We start from the raw sequence: 17,119 nt of genomic DNA on the forward strand, positions 1-17,119 counted from the left end.
TCTGTGCACTTAGGCAGTGACTTAACTTTTTATTCAAAAAAGACCCCAAATGTATCTTGGAATGTCTTGAAATTGTACACAGTCATAGTCAAGCATGCCCAGAACAAGAATCCGTTGAATATATTTGCATACCTCTTGAAGAATATTTTTAATGAACTTTTGAAAATCAGGAAAGCGATCCATGCACTTGGACATTCCAAGTATGTTGGAATGTCTTGAAATTGTACTCAGTCATAGTCAACGACGCCCTGAACAAGAATCCGTTGAAAATATTTGCATATCGCTTAAGGAATATTTTTAATGAATTTTAGAAAATCAGGAAAGCGATCCATGCACTTAGGCAGTGACTTAACTTTTTCGTCAAAAAAGACCCCAAAAGTATCTTGGAGTGTCTTGAAATTGTACACAGTCATAGTCAAGCATGCCCTGAACAAGAATCCGTTGAATATATTTTCATATCTCTTGAATAATATTTTTAATGAATTTTTGAAAATCCGGAAAGCGATCCATGCACTTGGACATTCCAAGTATGTTGGAATGTCTTGAAATTGTACTCAGTCATAGTCAACGACGCCCTGAACAAGAATCCATTGAAAATATTTGCATATCTCTTAAGGAATATTTTTAATGAATTTTTGAAAATGAGGAAAGTCTGTACACTTAGGCAGTGACTTAACTTTTTATTCAAAAAAGACCCCAAAAGTATCTTGGAATGTCTTGAAATTGTACACAGTCACAGTCAAGCATGCCCTGAACAAGAATCCGTTGAATATATTTGCATATCTCTTGAAGAATATTTTTAATGAACTTTTGAAAATCAGGAAAGCGATCCATGCACTTGGACATTCCAAATATGTTGGAATGTCTTGAAATTGTACTCAGTCATAGTCAACGACGCCCTGAACAAGAATCCGTTGAAAATATTTGCATATCGCTTAAGGAATATTTTTAATGAATTTTTGAAAATGAGGAAAGTCTGTGCACTTAGGCAGTGACTTAACTTTTTATTCAAAAAAGACCCCAAATGTATCTTGGAATGTCTTTAAATTGTACACAGTCATAGTCAAGCATGCCCAGAACAAGAATCCGTTGAATATATTTGCATATCTCTTGAAGAATATTTTTAATGAACTTTTGAAAATCAGGAAAGCGATCCATGCACTTGGACATTCCAAGTATGTTGGAATGTCTTGAAATTGTACTCAGTCATAGTCAACGACGCCCTGAACAAGAATCCGTTGAAAATATTTGTATATCGCTTAAGGAATATTTTTAATGAATTTTTGAAAATCAGGAAAGCGATCCATGCACTTAGGCAGTGACTTAACTTTTTCGTCAAAAAAGACCCCAAAAGTATCTTGGAATGTCTTGAAATTGTACACAGTCATAGTCAAGCATGCCCTGAACAAGAATCCATTGAATATATTTGCATATCTCTTGAAGAATATTTTTAATGATTTTTTTGCAGTGAAGCTGTCTTGACCTATAAATTAATTAAGAAAACTTTCAAACACTTTTAATCATCGAATCAACACATAAAGTCATACATCATTGACGAACTGAAATTGTTTTTTTAATCCTTTTTGTCCGCCACAAGAACCCGTACTGAAACACGAAAAATAAACTAGCACAACATTTTTTCCAATGTCAGTTAAATTTGACCACATATTTGTATCCAGATCACTAACAAAATCTACTGGTTGTTTCCTTTGGTCATGACTTTCATAATTCGTGATTCGTGAAAAATATGCGTCTAAATCGTGACGTTTTGTGATAAAAACATGCTTTTGCTAATGAGGCGTCGTGAATTCCGACGGCACTTGAACGCAGCGTGCGTGTCGTGCCACTCCCCCACCGGCAGATGGCGCCCGTGCGCGGCCTGCTTGCCCTGCTCCCCGCTCACACAGCGCGCCGCGGCAGCGAGACAGACAGCTGAGTCACACACTCACACACAGACCCGGAGAAAACAGAACAGATAGTGGGGCTGGAAGAAAAGAGCGACAGGAACACAGCCGTGAACCGCAGTCCAAGTGTGGCCTCAGCCGCCCGCCCGTCGACGCCATGCTGACCATCACGCTGAAGACGCTGCAGCAGCAGACCTTCAAGATAGAGATAGACCCCGAAGTGACGGTGAGTTGGGAAGAAGTTAACGGGGGCTAAAGTAAACAGTGACGCGGTCAGGCCGCCGGGCGAGCGAGCGCTGCCTCGCCGCCTCGTAGCGTTCACTCGTGTCGGGCTTTAGCTCCGTGTGTTAGCATTAGCCGCCGCTGTCACTGTTGACGTGTTTTTAATCACGTAAACGTTAAGAATAGCAAAACGCGTACAGCAACACAAGTTGGTCAGTTAGCAGCTTCTGTGACACTACGTGAGTTCGTGTGGGGTAAAGTAGCTGCAGGTAGCTCTGTCAGACCGGAACTGAACAAGTGCTCCTTCAGCGTAAAAACCCCTCCGCGCGGTAACTTGCGCTGAATTTACAGCGTAGGTATTGTCGCAATTAAATTATAGTTTAAAATAATATTTTTAACGTTAAGATTTCTGTACGTACTCTACTTTATTCGTACAGTTGACGCTAAAGAGCGGGTTTACTTTGATAAGAAGCACCGGAAGCGATCGTAGCGCCGTTTAGCTTGATGCTAAACTTGTTTCAGTCTCACCATGAATGACTGTGCAATATTTTAAACCTCTCGTTTTTGTCCGTGTAGCGACAAGATCAACACCGAGCAGTGAACTAATGTTAGGAGATAAAAGAAGCAGAGCACCTGGAGTTTGTTTAATACACTGTAAATAACGTAAAAGTATTAATTTGAGGTTGTGTATACAGTCAAACTATTACTATTTCCTGTAAAGTGTTGTCACGTGACTAGGAAGGAACCAATTTAGGAATTTTCTGTTGAGATTATCCAGACCAAAATAATTTTAATAAATTAGGATTATATTACCCTTAAAGATGTTTGTAAGAGTCTATAATTGCTTTAAAATAAAGCTTTTAATGTGTAATTTAGGCACAGGTCTTGCTGTACGGACGCCGCCATTTTGTGCCATGTTTCTTTAGCTGCCCTCAAGGTCATTTTAAAGCAGAAGGTAATTACGCAAAATGAATATAAGTCACATAAGTCCCGATGCCTAAACCGATAAAGAGTCATTAGGAGAAGTTGATTGTTTGTGAACAAGTGTTTACATCCTTTGTGGTCTGTGAAGGCCACCGTAGTTTCCTGACATCCTTGGGAAAGGTTGATCTCAAGGTTGATATTTTTGTTGTTGGCTAAATGTCGGAGATTAACGCACATTTTCAGGGATTTTTAACTCGTCCACAGTTCGGCATTGTTTGTTTTTGCTTGCTAATTTTGTAAAAATCTCAAAATGCTACCCATGCGTTTATGTATACAACCGATATGCAACCTGTCTCTTGATCTGGCATTTGTTGATGTTTTTTTCCAGCTATCACCGTCTTTTAGTAATCATACATTTTATTTATTTGTAATGTAAGGTCACTTTACGTCTTAAATACGCAGATAAATCAAACGGACTAAAGTTAAGACACACAAACGGACAAATTGGGAAGTTAAAGTTAAAAATATGTTTTTGGTGTGGTATTTCAGTGGCAGCATTACAGCGCCACATACAGGCCTGGCATATGTTAGTGCTGGGCACGTGAATGTGCGTTAACGTGTGATGTGTTTCCATGACGACTGACTGGAAAAAGTCCAGGCACCGTTTACCAGTTTGTTCCGTTAGCTCCTTTAGCACAGGTAAACTTATTTACTTGTGCTGGGCACGTGAACACGCTAATGTCGGTTAACGGCGTTAACGCATTATGCGTTTCCATGACAACTGACCGGAAAAAGATGCGCGTGACGTCATGTTTACGTGCCGTGGCACCGGAGTGCAGGCACCGTTTACCAGTTCGCTCAGTTAGCTGCGTTAGCTCCTTTAGCACAGTTGAAGTTTTTTTTTTACTAGTGCTGGGCACGTGAACGCAATAATGGAGGTTAATGCCGTCAACGTTAACGAATTGTGCGGTTCCATGACAACTGACCGGGAAAAGTTGCGCGTGACGTCATGTTTACGTGCCGCAGGCACCGTTTACCAGTTAGCTCCTTTAGTTCAGCTAAACTTTTTTTTTTTACTAGTGCTGGGCACGTGAACGCAGTAATGGCGGTTAACGGCATCAACGTTAACGCACGTTAATGCATTATTTGCGTTTCCACGACAACTGACCGGAAAAAGATGCGAGTGACGCCATGTTTACGTGCCGCGGCACCGGAGTCCAGGCACCGTTTACCAGTTATCTCCTTTAGCGCCGCTAGCGTGCCTACAGTGGAACAGGAGTGGTCTGTTTATTAAAGGGAAAAAGCAGCGCTACAAATAACCAGCGTACCTGTGTACTGCATATGTGTGCCTCTGTTTTTAAAGTTTAGCGTTACTTTAGAGACTCATTTTTTAACAATAGGGAGTCACGTAAACATGACGTCACGCGCGTCTTTTTCCGGTCAGTTACCATGGAAACGCGTCATGCGTTAACTTTGACGCCATTAACCAACGTTAACGTGCCCAGCACTAATATATATTATGTTATATGTTTTTGTGTGTATATTTTTTGAAAAACAGTTTAAAAATAACACAAAAAAATATGTTCTCATCACATTTATTTACATCTCACTCTGTGTGAACACATGCGAAGTTATTGTAATTTTATTGATGTGCGTTTTCATGTGTTGACGTTTGTCAGGTGAAAATCCTGAAGGAGAAAATCGAGGGCGACAGGGGAAAAGATGCGTTTCCTGCTGCCGGACAGAAGCTCATCTACGCAGGTGAGACGCACACAGAGGACAGCGTCTACGACAGTCGTGGAAAAACAAAACAAAACTCTGCTCCAGAGAGGCCGTTATTGTGCGTGCAGAGTAGCCACCTGCGAGACCTGTGTGCAGCCAGATGTGTTTCTGTGTTGTGAGGTTGTAAACAGAGCGCAGAGAAGGTGCAGAATGTTGTTCTTTATGGAATTATTGATCAACTATGCAAGAAAAACCCTGTCTGCTGTACATTCTACGGCTGTGTTTTGCCGGACCTTGAAATACATGATATTCTCAAATGTCCACAAACTAAAAATAATGAAGTTTTAACGATTATTTTTGTTGTTATGGAGAAACCAAGCAGAAAAAAGTTGAAATGACTTTTTAAAACATTCAAACTGATGAATTGATTGTTAAAATGGTCCACGGATAATTAGTAATAGATCAGCCCGAGTTGTGACCATGGAAGCAGAGTTATAATCCACACAATCTTATGCTTTTTTGTGTTTTTACTAGTTTTTTTTAATAATTAAAACTAGTTTCTCTGATTTTTCAGCTTCTTTATTGTGAATATTTTCTGGTTTCTTTGCACCATGTTACAGGATTTGGACAAGAAAATGATTGACAGATTAATTCATTATCGATATACAGATTTAATTCTATAGTATAGTGTGTGTAAATTATGAATAAAAGTCCAGACTGGAGATTCTTCCTCTGAGGTCAATCCATGTTCACATATCAGCTGTGTTATCTGATTAATCTCATTAATCCTCCTTCTGTTTCACAGGGAAAATCTTAAACGATGACACTCCGCTCAAAGAGTACAAAATAGATGAGAAGAACTTTGTGGTCGTCATGGTAACCAAGGTCAGTGTCTCTTCAGGTTGTTACTCTGCGTGTAGTATTGTTGTGTTTTTGTGTGGAGACACAGACGCTCAGTCTCGTGGAAAACATGTCCGCCAGCTGGGACACGAGCACTAATCAGAGGCAGATTATAATCCACTTAAAAAGAACATGTTCCTCTGCTTCGTTGCACTGTTTGACAGACTTTCACAAACTTTCTTCCTCTCCTGCACCGAGGCCCATTGAGAAAATCAGCGATTTTAAATCCCAGTACACAGGAGTTAATCATCCACTGCTGCCTCCATCTGTTAACTCGCACGTGTTCTTTTTGTCACTTTGGTGTTTGAAATTCTTTCTTCAGATTGACTGAAGTGACACAAACTTGCCACACGAGGCAGCAATGGACCAGCGGTGCATGTGTCACTGTGAGCTAAAAATTTTGATTTTCTCTATGGACTTTGGTACAAGAGCGTAAACGGTTGACGCACGTCTGAAAAGTCTGTCGAATGATGAGATTAAGTGACAAAGATATTAAATCTGATGATGTTTTTGCTGATTTTGCTTTTAGTGATCACTTTGGGACTGATATGGAAATTAAACAGAATAGAAAATTTATATTGTAGTTGTAGGTGAGTGTTGCTGTCTCTTTTTCCTGAAAAATTATGATCGTACAAGTATTAATTACACGTAATTAATGTAAATTAATGTGCTTTACCTTCACGCCAGAGAAGGACGTGACGTCAGCCAGTGCATCTCGACACCGATTTCAATATCACGTGTATTTTTTAGCCAAAGTTGAAAATTTTCAACTTGCGTTTTTCGAGCAAATTACGCAAGATTTGAGACGCGTCTATGCGTTGACTTTCGATGTAAACTTGTCAGTTTGTCCAACCAGGAGGACGGTTTAGCGTTTGTCCTCCATTTTCACAGCAAAATGTAACATTATGAAGTTAACCCTGGCTCCTGGTGGATTCAAAGTGTACCTATGGCCAAGCTGTGTTTGCTTGGCCATAGGTTGACAGCACTACTTACTGTCGACTTACTGTCGACTACTTACTGTCTACTGGACGACTGACCGGAGAAAGACGCGCACGGCGTCATGTTTACGTGACTCCCAGTCCTGATTGTTAAAATTAGTCTCTAAAGTAACGCTTAACTTTAAAAACAGAGGCACACATACGCAGTACACTGGTTATTTGTAGCGCTGCTCTTTTCCTTTAAATAAACAGACCGCTCCAGTTTCGACTGTAGGCGCGCTAACGGTGCTAAAAGGAGCTAATGCAGCTAACGGAGCTAACTGGTAAACGGTGCCCGGACTCCGGTGTCGCGGTACGTAAACATCACGTCAGTCGCGTCTTTTTCCGGTCAGTCGTCATGGAAACGGGTCATGCGTTAACCTTTTGCACAGCACTACTCACTCAAAAGGTTAGAGTTTGAGCGTATACGTGAATTTTGTATACAAAGTGACTGCCGTAGTTGTTCTTGCACAAAATATCCAAACACAATTGTCTCAAAAGTTCCGTTCTGTTTTTTCTTCTTCAGCCAAAAGCAGCGCCTGCTCCTAAAGAGCCTGCTCCTCAACCATCTCCTCAACCAGCTGCAGCTTCAGCACCAGCCTCCTCCACCTCAGCGCCAGCCTCCGGCTCGGCACAGGCAGCCTCGACACCGACACAAGCGGCGTCCGTGCCTGAACCTGCTCCACAGTCAGTGCCTCCCTCTGAACCTCCGTCCTCCTCGTCCTCAGTCCCAGAAAACACAGCGACAGCTTCTGCTGAAGCACCATCAGCAGCAGAACCAGCATCAGCATCAGCAGCAGCTGTGGACTCAAAGGCAGATCCTGATCCAGCTGCGACTCCATCTGATGCTCCGGCTCCGGAAGCCGTTCAGCCGGCCTCGGCCACTGCAGACACGTCCACCCCTGCTGCTCAGCCAGAAGACAATCCTAAAGAGAACCCCGAGGATCAGCCTTCGACCACGGAACCAGAGCTGTCGTCTGCCTCCAGGTCAGAGGAAACGCATCAATACGTACATTAATCACCTGCTTTACGAAGAAACCTGTCGGGAAACTTTTGAAAGAGGGTTAGCAAAGCTCTGCAGACTCACCTAAGGCGTGGGCTACGTTGGGTTTAGCGACACTAGCCACGCTAGCAGTGTTTTAATCTTCACCTCCTCTGATTGGCAGACGTATACGACTAAGTCACTGATGATTCAAGTTAGCTTCAAACAACAGCAGCATGTGTTTCATGTTTAGCTCTCATTAGCACATGTTAGCATGCTAACAGTAAATGCAGGTGGCAAATAGCATAACGCTGTTAGCACTGAGCATGTTAGCATTCTGAGGTTCATGTTAGGAATTTGTGATATTATCGGCAAGGTATTCGATATCGGCAAATGTTGGCTTTATCGTTAACATGTATTTGTGTTTCGCTCTGATTAGTACATGTTAGCATGCTAACAGTAAATCAAGGTGGCAAATATGCTTAGCATAACGCTCTTAGCAGTGAGCATGTTAGCATTCTGAGGTTCACGTTAGAGCTGTGTGATATTATCGCCAATTTATCTGATATCGGCAAATGTTGGCTTTATCGTCAACATGTCTTTGTGTTTCGCTCTCATTAGCGCATGTTAGCATGCTAACGGTAAATCAAGGTGGAAAATATGCTTAGCATAAAGCTCTTAGCAGTGAGCATGTTAGCATTCTGAGGTTCACGTTAGGGATGCATGATATTATGGGCAATTTATCCGATATTGGCAAACACGCAGAGAGTCTCAGTGACCACGAAAACTTTTGTATATCGGCATTTCAGATATCGTTAAAAAGTCCAACATGGTGACACATCCCTACAAGATATTGCGTTAATTTCAACACAGAAGAGACAAAAATGACCTCTACATATATAAACATTCATATTTATCGTTATCCGTTATCGGTCCAAGCTCTCTCAGTGCATCAGCAGATTGAATATTGGCAAAATGTCCCGATATCTTGCGTTCCTCGTTCTGTTTACAGCTTGTCTCGTCTTTGTTTTTAGTAAATGCGATGGTTTGTCCTGTGAAACACTGACTCACTGTTCTTTTTCCTCATGTTTCTCAGCCTTGTTGATGAACTGGGACTCCTTGAAGAAGCAGCGTCAATACTGGGTAAATACAGCTGTTATTCTTCTTCTTCTTCTTCTTCTTTCGAGTTGCTTTATTTAGTTCCATCTTTATTTCTGTTGTTTCTTCTTGGTTTATTTTTTGGTCGATCACAAGCTTCTCATTATCCTCAGCTCTTTTATTTACCCCAGTTCAAGTTATCATATCATTTTTCCACTTTGATGTTGTGAACAGATTTTATCTATTTATTGTACTCGAGGTCAATTGACATGGTTTTCTCTGTGGGTGATGCCATTTTTAGAAATCAAAGCAGCGATAAATTGATGCTGATTATTATTTTCTTTTTGTCCGTATATTTAGTCGATTTTCTTTGTTTTTTATAAGGTTTCCTGGAACAAAAAGGCATTTTTAATAAATGGCAGATGAATAAAGAATCAGCCAATGTTGCAAATATTAACCTGTTATATAACCCTCTACATATGTCGTGTACATCCATAATGATGTTCATCAACTCAAACAGATTTAATCAATAATAGAAAAGACAACAATGAAAGAAAGCTGAGATGATGATATTTAGAAATAAAAATGTCACTAATATTAACCCTTTAAAGAACACGCCAAGAAAAAATAAAGAAAAAATTATTTCTTTGAATGTTTTATTCACTTACGATAACAATAGACATCAATATATATTTTTTATATTAGACCCTACAATATTTCAGATTCAGTCCTCTACCAAACAGTGGAGACATCTGTTCATAATAAAAGTACTTCATAGAGAGAAGTCACATTAAGTGCAATTTCTTGATCAATAAAATAAAGTAATCATTTTAAAAACATTAACCCTTTTTCCCCCTAATTTTTACCAACATTAGCTATCTTCTCTACCTTTACCATAAAATGACAAGTCTACTGTTTGGTAGAGCATGTTTTGGAAAAATGATTTGACCCCTTATAAGACTTATTTTTGTTGAATTAAAGGTGTCATGTGTAAGAATGTGGCCAAAAACAGTTAGTACATTGAAATTCAAAATACCGTCTTTTAGGTTTCGTTTTCTGACGTAACTGGCAACCCGTAGTTGCTCGGCAACTGAGACTCTACTGACTGCAATGATTGGTAGACGGTGGTAGGTGGCGCCACATGCCAAAACATGATTTGCAGTCTGCTAAATATTTTTTTTAATGCCAATACTTTGGCTGTACTGTTGTTGGTGAGTTCAGTTTGTTATATGTGTGTCTCTGTGACATATTAGGAGGATTTTATGGCCAGTTGCTTTAGATTTATTACATAATGCACCTTTAAGTTACATAATTCTGTACAACTGAAACGATATGTCAACAAAATAGTCTTGCCTTTGAAAGTCCCACCGATATGAGCCATCAAAAGACGAGTGAATTTTTGAATAATAAATGTTTTTTTAATTTGTGGTTATGTTATTATGTAGGACATCGATTCATTTGTCAATGGATCCATAAAATGTTCATTGCTAAGTTTCCCAATTTGATTTAACGTTCCCAAACCCTGAAATAAATCCAAAAAATATGACATTTTTAATGAATAATAGACAAAAAAAACTGAAAATATTCCCATTTAAGAAGCTTATTCATGTCTCTCTGACCTCGTGTCTTCTGGGTTCATGTGTTTGTGTTGCCTCTTTCTTTGGAAATGTCCAGAATCATCAATCACACGATGGAGTTGAGGCGACGGTAAACAAATCTAAATTAAATGAGCCACGGAGTCTGACCTTTGTGGAAAAGTTGTCATTAAAGATGGATCGTTTGTGTGTTTTAGAAACTTTTCACAAAGTTTCATTAAAATCTGCAGTCATTTAGTTAAGAGAGTTTTCAGCTTCTTAAATGTGAATATTTTCAAAGAAATCATTCAAACTGAACAAGCACTCATCGATAAATCAAGAATCTATCTTTCCATCCGCTCACCTGTTGTGCCGTTTCCATAGTAACGGGCCCCGCCTACGAGAACCTGGTGTCAGAGATCATGTCCATGGGTTATGAGCGCGAGCAGGTGGTCGCTGCGCTCAGAGCGAGCTACAACAACCCGGACCGAGCGGTGGAGTATCTGCTCATGGTGAGTGAGTGAGTGATGCTGAAGCAGCTCAGCTCACAGCGCTGCCTCGTGTATACGTGTGTGTGTGTATGTGGTAAATGTTGATGTAATTGCAGGGGATTCCAGCAGAGGCCGCTGATCTCCCACCTCAAGAACCAGTGAGACACAGCGCTCCAGTCGACACCCCTGCTCCACAGCAGCCCACGGCGCCCTCGAACAGTAAACACCGCGCTTCTCCGCACATTTACTCTTCTATGTCTTCGTCCATCTGCTTATTTTACTCTCTCCAGCAGGGCCTATGCCTGTCACTCAGCCTCCTCCTGCCTCTGCTCCCACCTCTGGTGGAGGAGGAGGTTCTGCTCCAGCCACAGCGAACCCTCTGGAGTTCCTGAGGAACCAGCCTCAGTTCCAGCAGATGAGACAGATCATCCAGCAGAACCCGGCGCTGCTACCGGCTCTGCTGCAGCAGCTCGGCAGAGACAACCCACAGCTGCTGCAGGTACGAAACCCAGCACACTGTGAAGCCACTGTGGCTTTCTTTTCTGAGAACATGGCAACTTTGATGCTGTATTTGACAACTATTTTGTTGTTTTTAATGACTAGCAACTTATATACACACGCTCTTAAACTTAAACGTAAGGTACTTTCGCTTGTAAATAAGCAAAATGGTGTTTCTCTATAATTCAGTTTCCTTGTTTATCTTCAACACAATATGTAACGTGTTTAAATTTCCATTGGATCAATCAGTTTACATGTAAAACACTGTAAAACACAGGTTTTATCGTGGCTTTAGAGAACATTTTCGGACATTCTGTGGACCAATCGTGTAAGATTTCATTAGTGCATAATCACCTGAAACTTATTTTGGAGCAGAGTCTTACCATATTTCCCTTGGAAATATGGTAAGACTCTGCTCCAAAATAATAAGAACCTCACACGGGCCTCACACGGGCTCTAAAGGGGGCCTTTCACCTTCGTTTATCACCATTGTAGGTTCTCCCAAGCCTCATTTCCACCAAGTAGCCCACTACAGTTTAGCTAGCTTAGGTTTGGAATGGTACGTCCTAATCTCACTTGCGTTTCCAATGCAAGATATTTGTCCTGGAACTGCAAATTTCCCCATTGTGGGACGACTAAAATCTTATCATATCTTACATGTTTCCTTTCACCCCAACCTGTCTAGGCAGATGGCTGCACGTCTGTGAGTCTGGTTCTGTTAGAGATTTCTGTTATGATTTTGCGCTATACAAATAAAATTGAATTGAATTGACTTGTTTTCTTTTGCAGCAAATCACGCAGCACCAGGAGCAGTTTGTGCAGATGCTGAACGAGCCACGGGGCGGCGGCGGTGGTGGTGGTGGTAGTGGTGGTGGCGGCGGCGGCGGCGGCGGTGGTGGTGGTGACATAGGAAGTGAGGGAGCTGAGGCCCAGGGTGCACCACAAACCAACTACATCCAGGTCACCCCACAGGAGAAGGAGGCCATCGAGAGGGTCAGTCATCTACGATCTACCATCTAATACGCCTTAAGTCATTTATCTAGACAGTAATTAAGTCATTGTATAAAGGTTCAGAATGGAGTTTAGGGCTTGGTTCAAGAATTTTGCAAGTCGGGTTACCATTTTTCGCTACGGAGCTCCCCCTACAGTCTAGGAGTACATATTTTTTTACTACGCCACCGTAAACATCCATCCATCGTCTATCTCTTTACCCTCGTCTGACCCTTTCTTTTCAGTGGAGCCGGTGATAACAACGCCGTGGAGCCACGATCGGTATCCGCTTTGCATGCTTTTGTCTAGTTAACTTCTCACGATTCGAAGCAAAGCCGGTCCGATGTTTAGTCTTGCTTGATTCCTCTTCCTCACTGCCTCCGGCAACAGTCTAAAAATAACTAGTGCTGGGCACGTTAACGGCACGTTAGCGGCGCCAACGTTCCAGTGAAAAAGACGCGCGTGACGTCATGTTTACGTGCCGTGGCACCAGAGTCCAGGCACCATTTACCAGTTAGCTCTGTTAGCTCTGTTAGCTCCTTTAGCGCCAGTTAGCACACCTACAGTGGAACTGGAGCGGTCTGTTTATTAAAGGAAAAGAGCAGCGCTAACAAATAACCAGCTTATGTGTGTGTCTGTTTTTAAAGTTTAGCGTTACTTTAGAGACTCATTTTAAGAATCGGGAGTCGCGTAAACATGACGTCACGTAAACATGACGTCACGCGCGTCTTTTTCCGGTCAGTCGTCATGGAAATGCGTGTAAACCTTGACGGCGTTGACGCCCAGCACTAAAAATAACGGCATCACTGCCTTGATCTTGATTCTGTGGCATTGGTTCTCAAAGTGCGGCCCAGTGACTCTGAAGATGTTAAATGAGCTTTAAAATCCTGCAGTGATGGAGAATGCATTGTGTTGACTTTTGTGTTCCAGTTAAAAGCCCTGGGCTTCCCTGAAGGCTTAGTCATCCAGGCTTACTTTGCCTGCGAGAAGAACGAAAACCTGGCCGCAAACTTCCTTCTACAACAAACGTGGGACGACGAGTAGCCGGACATCCCGTGACGCATCGCCGTTTGATAAGAGGGGCCCCGCGGAGGGAGGAGGAGGACGATGACGGGAGGTCCAGAGGAAACGAACGTGGACGGACGTGGGGGGGGGGGGGAGGAGAGACGACATATCTTTTCACAGTGACGATGATGATGATTTTGCTGTTCAAAGTTAGCTGTGCTGCCTGCTCTCTCTCATTCTGCTGTTGTCGATGAGCTCACACTGAGCTGTGCCTCACCGCCGCTGCTGCTGCCGCTGCCGCTTTGTGCCGAGCCATCACACTGAGCGACGTCGCGCCAGGAGACGGCGTCAACGGCCTGCATCACCTTTTTACTGTAGAGGGCGGTCGACGAGGGGCGATTCTATGATTTTTCTATTTTTTTTTGGACGATAATGCCAATTATGACAGTTAATAATAACGCTAATGGTCTGTCTGCACTGCAGTGCAATTTTAGACTGTATTCTCAGTTAAAACGATGTATAAACCCAGGTCGTCCAAAAAGCTAAAATAAGACACAAAAAAGCGTAATTTGTAATAATTGTTTAAGAAATAGGCAACTGATGACGCAACAGAACGAGTACACACACTATCCTGCCCTGTTGATTGACCCGAGAGTGTGATGCAAACTGCGACTTTACTGTTTTTTTGCACGCAATTGCACGTTGCGTTACCTTAAAGGGATAGTTCAGGTTCTTTTAAGAGTGGCTTTCAGTCAAAACACGGCTGCACAGTTTTGCTTACTTAAAGGGATACTTCACCGATTTGAATGTGGCTTTGTATTGCTAGAATAGCAGTAGTATTTTTTAGAAAATGTGCTTCCCTCCCTCAGTTTTTCCCTGACTTGTAAAGAAAATCTGTTTTCCCTGATCCAAATTTGGCACATTTTTGAAACAGATTTTTTTTTTTCAGTGAAAAACTGAGGGAGGGAAGCACATTTTTAAATGCATAATCTAGCAATACAAAGCCACATGCAAATCGGTGAAGTATCCCTTTAAGTCTCTAAGATCTTTAGAATATGTTTTCTGCGTCATTTTGGTGTCAGGCCGCCTTTTCCTTTGAGTTTTTTTTTTTAACCGTTCGCTCTCCTGCACCAAACCTCATTGAGAAAATCGTCGTTTTTATGTCACGGGGACAAAGCGGCTGCTGGGCTGCTGCTGCATCATTTGGTAAATTTGCGTCACTTTATTAAATCCAAACAAAGGCTTTTAAACACCGACATCATAAAACAACACATTTGAATCTGCTGATAAAGGCAGCAGTGGCTCAACGACTCCTGTTTGCGTGGATGTAAAATCGCTGATTTTCTCTACGGGCTTTGGTGTGGGAGAACGAGCCGTTGACAAACGTAATGTTTCCAGACAGAAACGGCGTCAAACATAATATTCTAAAGCTGTTGTAGACTTAAGCAGATGTGGATTTTTTTGTTTGCGGGCCTTTTTGTTAAGTGAAGCCACACTTTCAAAAACCTGATATGTGCATTTCTGATGATTTAATTTTAGGGTTTATTTTTGTCCTGTGAAGGTGAAAAAGTGTTGGTGTGTTGAGTGTTTTTGGCCAGATGGAGCCCTCAGGTTTTGTTTGCTTCTGTAGTATTTTGGACATTAAGGAATTAGCTCACGCTAAGTGCTACGCTGCTGCCTACGTTTGCCAGCCAGATATTATTTCATCATTTATCACTGCTGTTCTGAGAGGAAGGTTTTTGTTGTGTTTTGAATCTCAGTATTTTTCACTCGGCTGACGTCGCGTGACTCACTGTGTTTTCGCCGCCATCTTGGCAGGAAAAACTTTAGCTTTAAGAGTTCACGGTGCACTACGTCGCCCCCTGGTGTTTGACACGAGTATGGAAACAGCCGGAGTGGACATTATACCAACTTTCTGATCAATTTCCCCTCATTTTGCGACAGAAAATGCTCACACGTCACAATAAAAGTGCTTAAAATAAGATATTTTTAAGCGAATTAGCTGAAGCTAGGTCAGAAGTTTTGGGGAAATTTGACTTCCAACGATATTGTCCCTTTCTTTGCCAAATAGAATAAGTGTTTTATTAATGTCGGTGTGATACACGCACTTAAACCTCATTTAGGATTCGTTTCCCCTTAAGTTTCCCCTTAACTGCCAACCGGGAAAGCTGCAAATCTGGACTTCAGCTTCTTGATTAACTCGGTCTTCCACCATCTTAAATTTTTATCGTGAAAACAGCGGGTGAAGAAGAGCCATACTACCGTGTGAAAAATACTGCCAATTATAAAAGTCTGTGGATGTGCACAGCGTCACTTCCTGCCAAAATGGCGTCGTTTCAGTTGCGTGACGTCAGCTAGCGGAGTTCTACTGCTGCGTTTCCGTTTGTAGTCGGAACTCGGAATTTTTGAACTCGGAAACTCCCAGAGGGCTGCAACCATTAAAAAAATACTTAAATAGCGTAATTTTTGTTGTATTGTCTCACAGTAATTCAGTCGTACACATCGTACCGTTTAATTTTTAATCGTAGATATGTTTTGTATACAAAATATCCTTAGCAGAGCGTTGTTATTATTGACCTGTTTTACTAACGGTGGCTAGCCTGAGATGCGATTTTCAGTTCCAACTGCTTAATTTGAACTCTGGGCTGACGTCACTCCGTCCGAGTTCCGACGTTAAAGGAACGCAGCATTTACAGCCCACTTCCCGTTTCCCCCGCCCCTTTTCTATGTGCCTCACTGTTCAAACACGGCTCGTTTTTCCTGACGGTGTCCCAGTTTTACCAACGTAGTGTTTCGGAAATGACATTTAATTAACGATAAACGACAAACGACGACAAAAAAAGAAGACATGCTAGCAGCCTAAACAAACCAACGAGTCCTATTTTTCAAGTGTGCGGCATGTGCTTTGCTGTTTCTCCTGTTGTTTTTCTTTATTTTTGTTTGAACTGGAAGTGAACGCAAGTGTGTATCATGTCATATAATCGTGTAAAGGGTGTAATCGCAGACTTTGGGGGGGTTTAAGAGGCACTTTACTGTGACGGAGACGCTGCTCGAGCTGTTGACAGGTGGTTGGTTGGTTGCATGAAGTGATGAGACCAGTGTGGTGTTTGCTCTCATCTCAGTTTATCTGTCGTTTTGTTTTGTTTGTTTTTTTTGGGGTTTATAATGAAAAATTAACGACGATAACAATAATGATAATTACAACCTTAATACGTACATACTGGTTGAGGTTTTGCTGAATAGTTGTGAACGAATAAAAAAAACAAAAACTTTTTTTGTTTCACCATTGTGTAAAATAAAGTGCTTTTACAGAGCGGCTGAGATGACGTGATGGTTATTATTAATTATTACATATTCACTGTATTATGCCATCGATTTAGGTACAATTTTGTTGTGCCGATCTTTAAGAAAAGTCACTTCAATCGGTAACGCCTTTAAATTGATTTATTAAACTAAGCATGTTGTCTTTATATCACGTTCTAATGACCACATGTGAAATGTTTTTGGAAACAAAATGAAAACAAAAAGCAGAATTCAGAGAAATGGTCAATTTCTGAGATTAAATTCTGACTTTAAACAATCAATTCTCACTTAAATCTGACTTTAAACTTGTTTTCTCTGAATTCTGCCTTATATCTAGAATTCTGCCTTTTCGTTCTCTGAATTCTGACTTTAATCTCCGAAGTTACTTTTTACCCCCATAGAATTTTGACCTTGATCTCAGAATTCCATCCATACCTTTTAAAAATTAAAAATAAATAAAAATGTGGCCCTAATTCAACTCAAAAGTAAATAAATATAAATATAAATGTATATTCTTAAATACACTGAA

At 41.3% G+C, this 17,119-nt stretch overlaps 1 protein-coding gene across 2 annotated transcripts; it reads left to right on the plus strand.

Annotated features, from left to right (window-relative positions):
- Positions 1 to 1,903: 1,903 nt before the first annotated feature.
- rad23ab (RAD23 homolog A, nucleotide excision repair protein b) lies at positions 1,904 to 16,603 on the plus strand. Of its 2 annotated transcripts, none has more exons than XM_083887837.1 (10): positions 1,904 to 2,130; positions 4,730 to 4,811; positions 5,578 to 5,657; positions 7,176 to 7,636; positions 8,728 to 8,774; positions 10,688 to 10,815; positions 10,911 to 11,013; positions 11,085 to 11,293; positions 12,082 to 12,285; positions 13,213 to 16,603. In XM_083887837.1, exons 1-10 carry the CDS (start codon positions 2,062 to 2,064, stop codon positions 13,324 to 13,326), a joined length of 1,497 nt encoding a protein of 498 aa, XP_083743963.1. In that variant the 5' UTR covers positions 1,904 to 2,061; the 3' UTR covers positions 13,327 to 16,603. The 2 variants fall into 2 exon arrangements, with proteins under 2 accessions (XP_083743963.1, XP_083743964.1); XM_083887838.1 differs by having other exon boundaries at positions 11,088 to 11,293.
- The last annotated feature ends 516 nt before the right edge of the window (positions 16,604 to 17,119 follow it).

Source organism: Microchirus variegatus (genome assembly GCF_963457635.1).
Source record: "Microchirus variegatus genome assembly, chromosome: 4".
Classification (NCBI taxonomy): domain Eukaryota; kingdom Metazoa; phylum Chordata; class Actinopteri; order Pleuronectiformes; family Soleidae; genus Microchirus; species Microchirus variegatus.

Bases quoted from the DNA above. Each gene is read 5' to 3' on its own strand.
- rad23ab (XM_083887837.1), top strand. From the start codon at position 2,062: ATGCTGACCATCACGCTGAAGACGCTGCAGCAGCAGACCTTCAAGATA. The intron at 7,637-8,727 runs GTCAGAGGAAAC...CATGTTTCTCAG, and splicing joins GAGCTGTCGTCTGCCTCCAG to CCTTGTTGATGAACTGGGAC. The intron at 8,775-10,687 runs GTAAATACAGCT...CCGTTTCCATAG, and splicing joins AGAAGCAGCGTCAATACTGG to TAACGGGCCCCGCCTACGAG.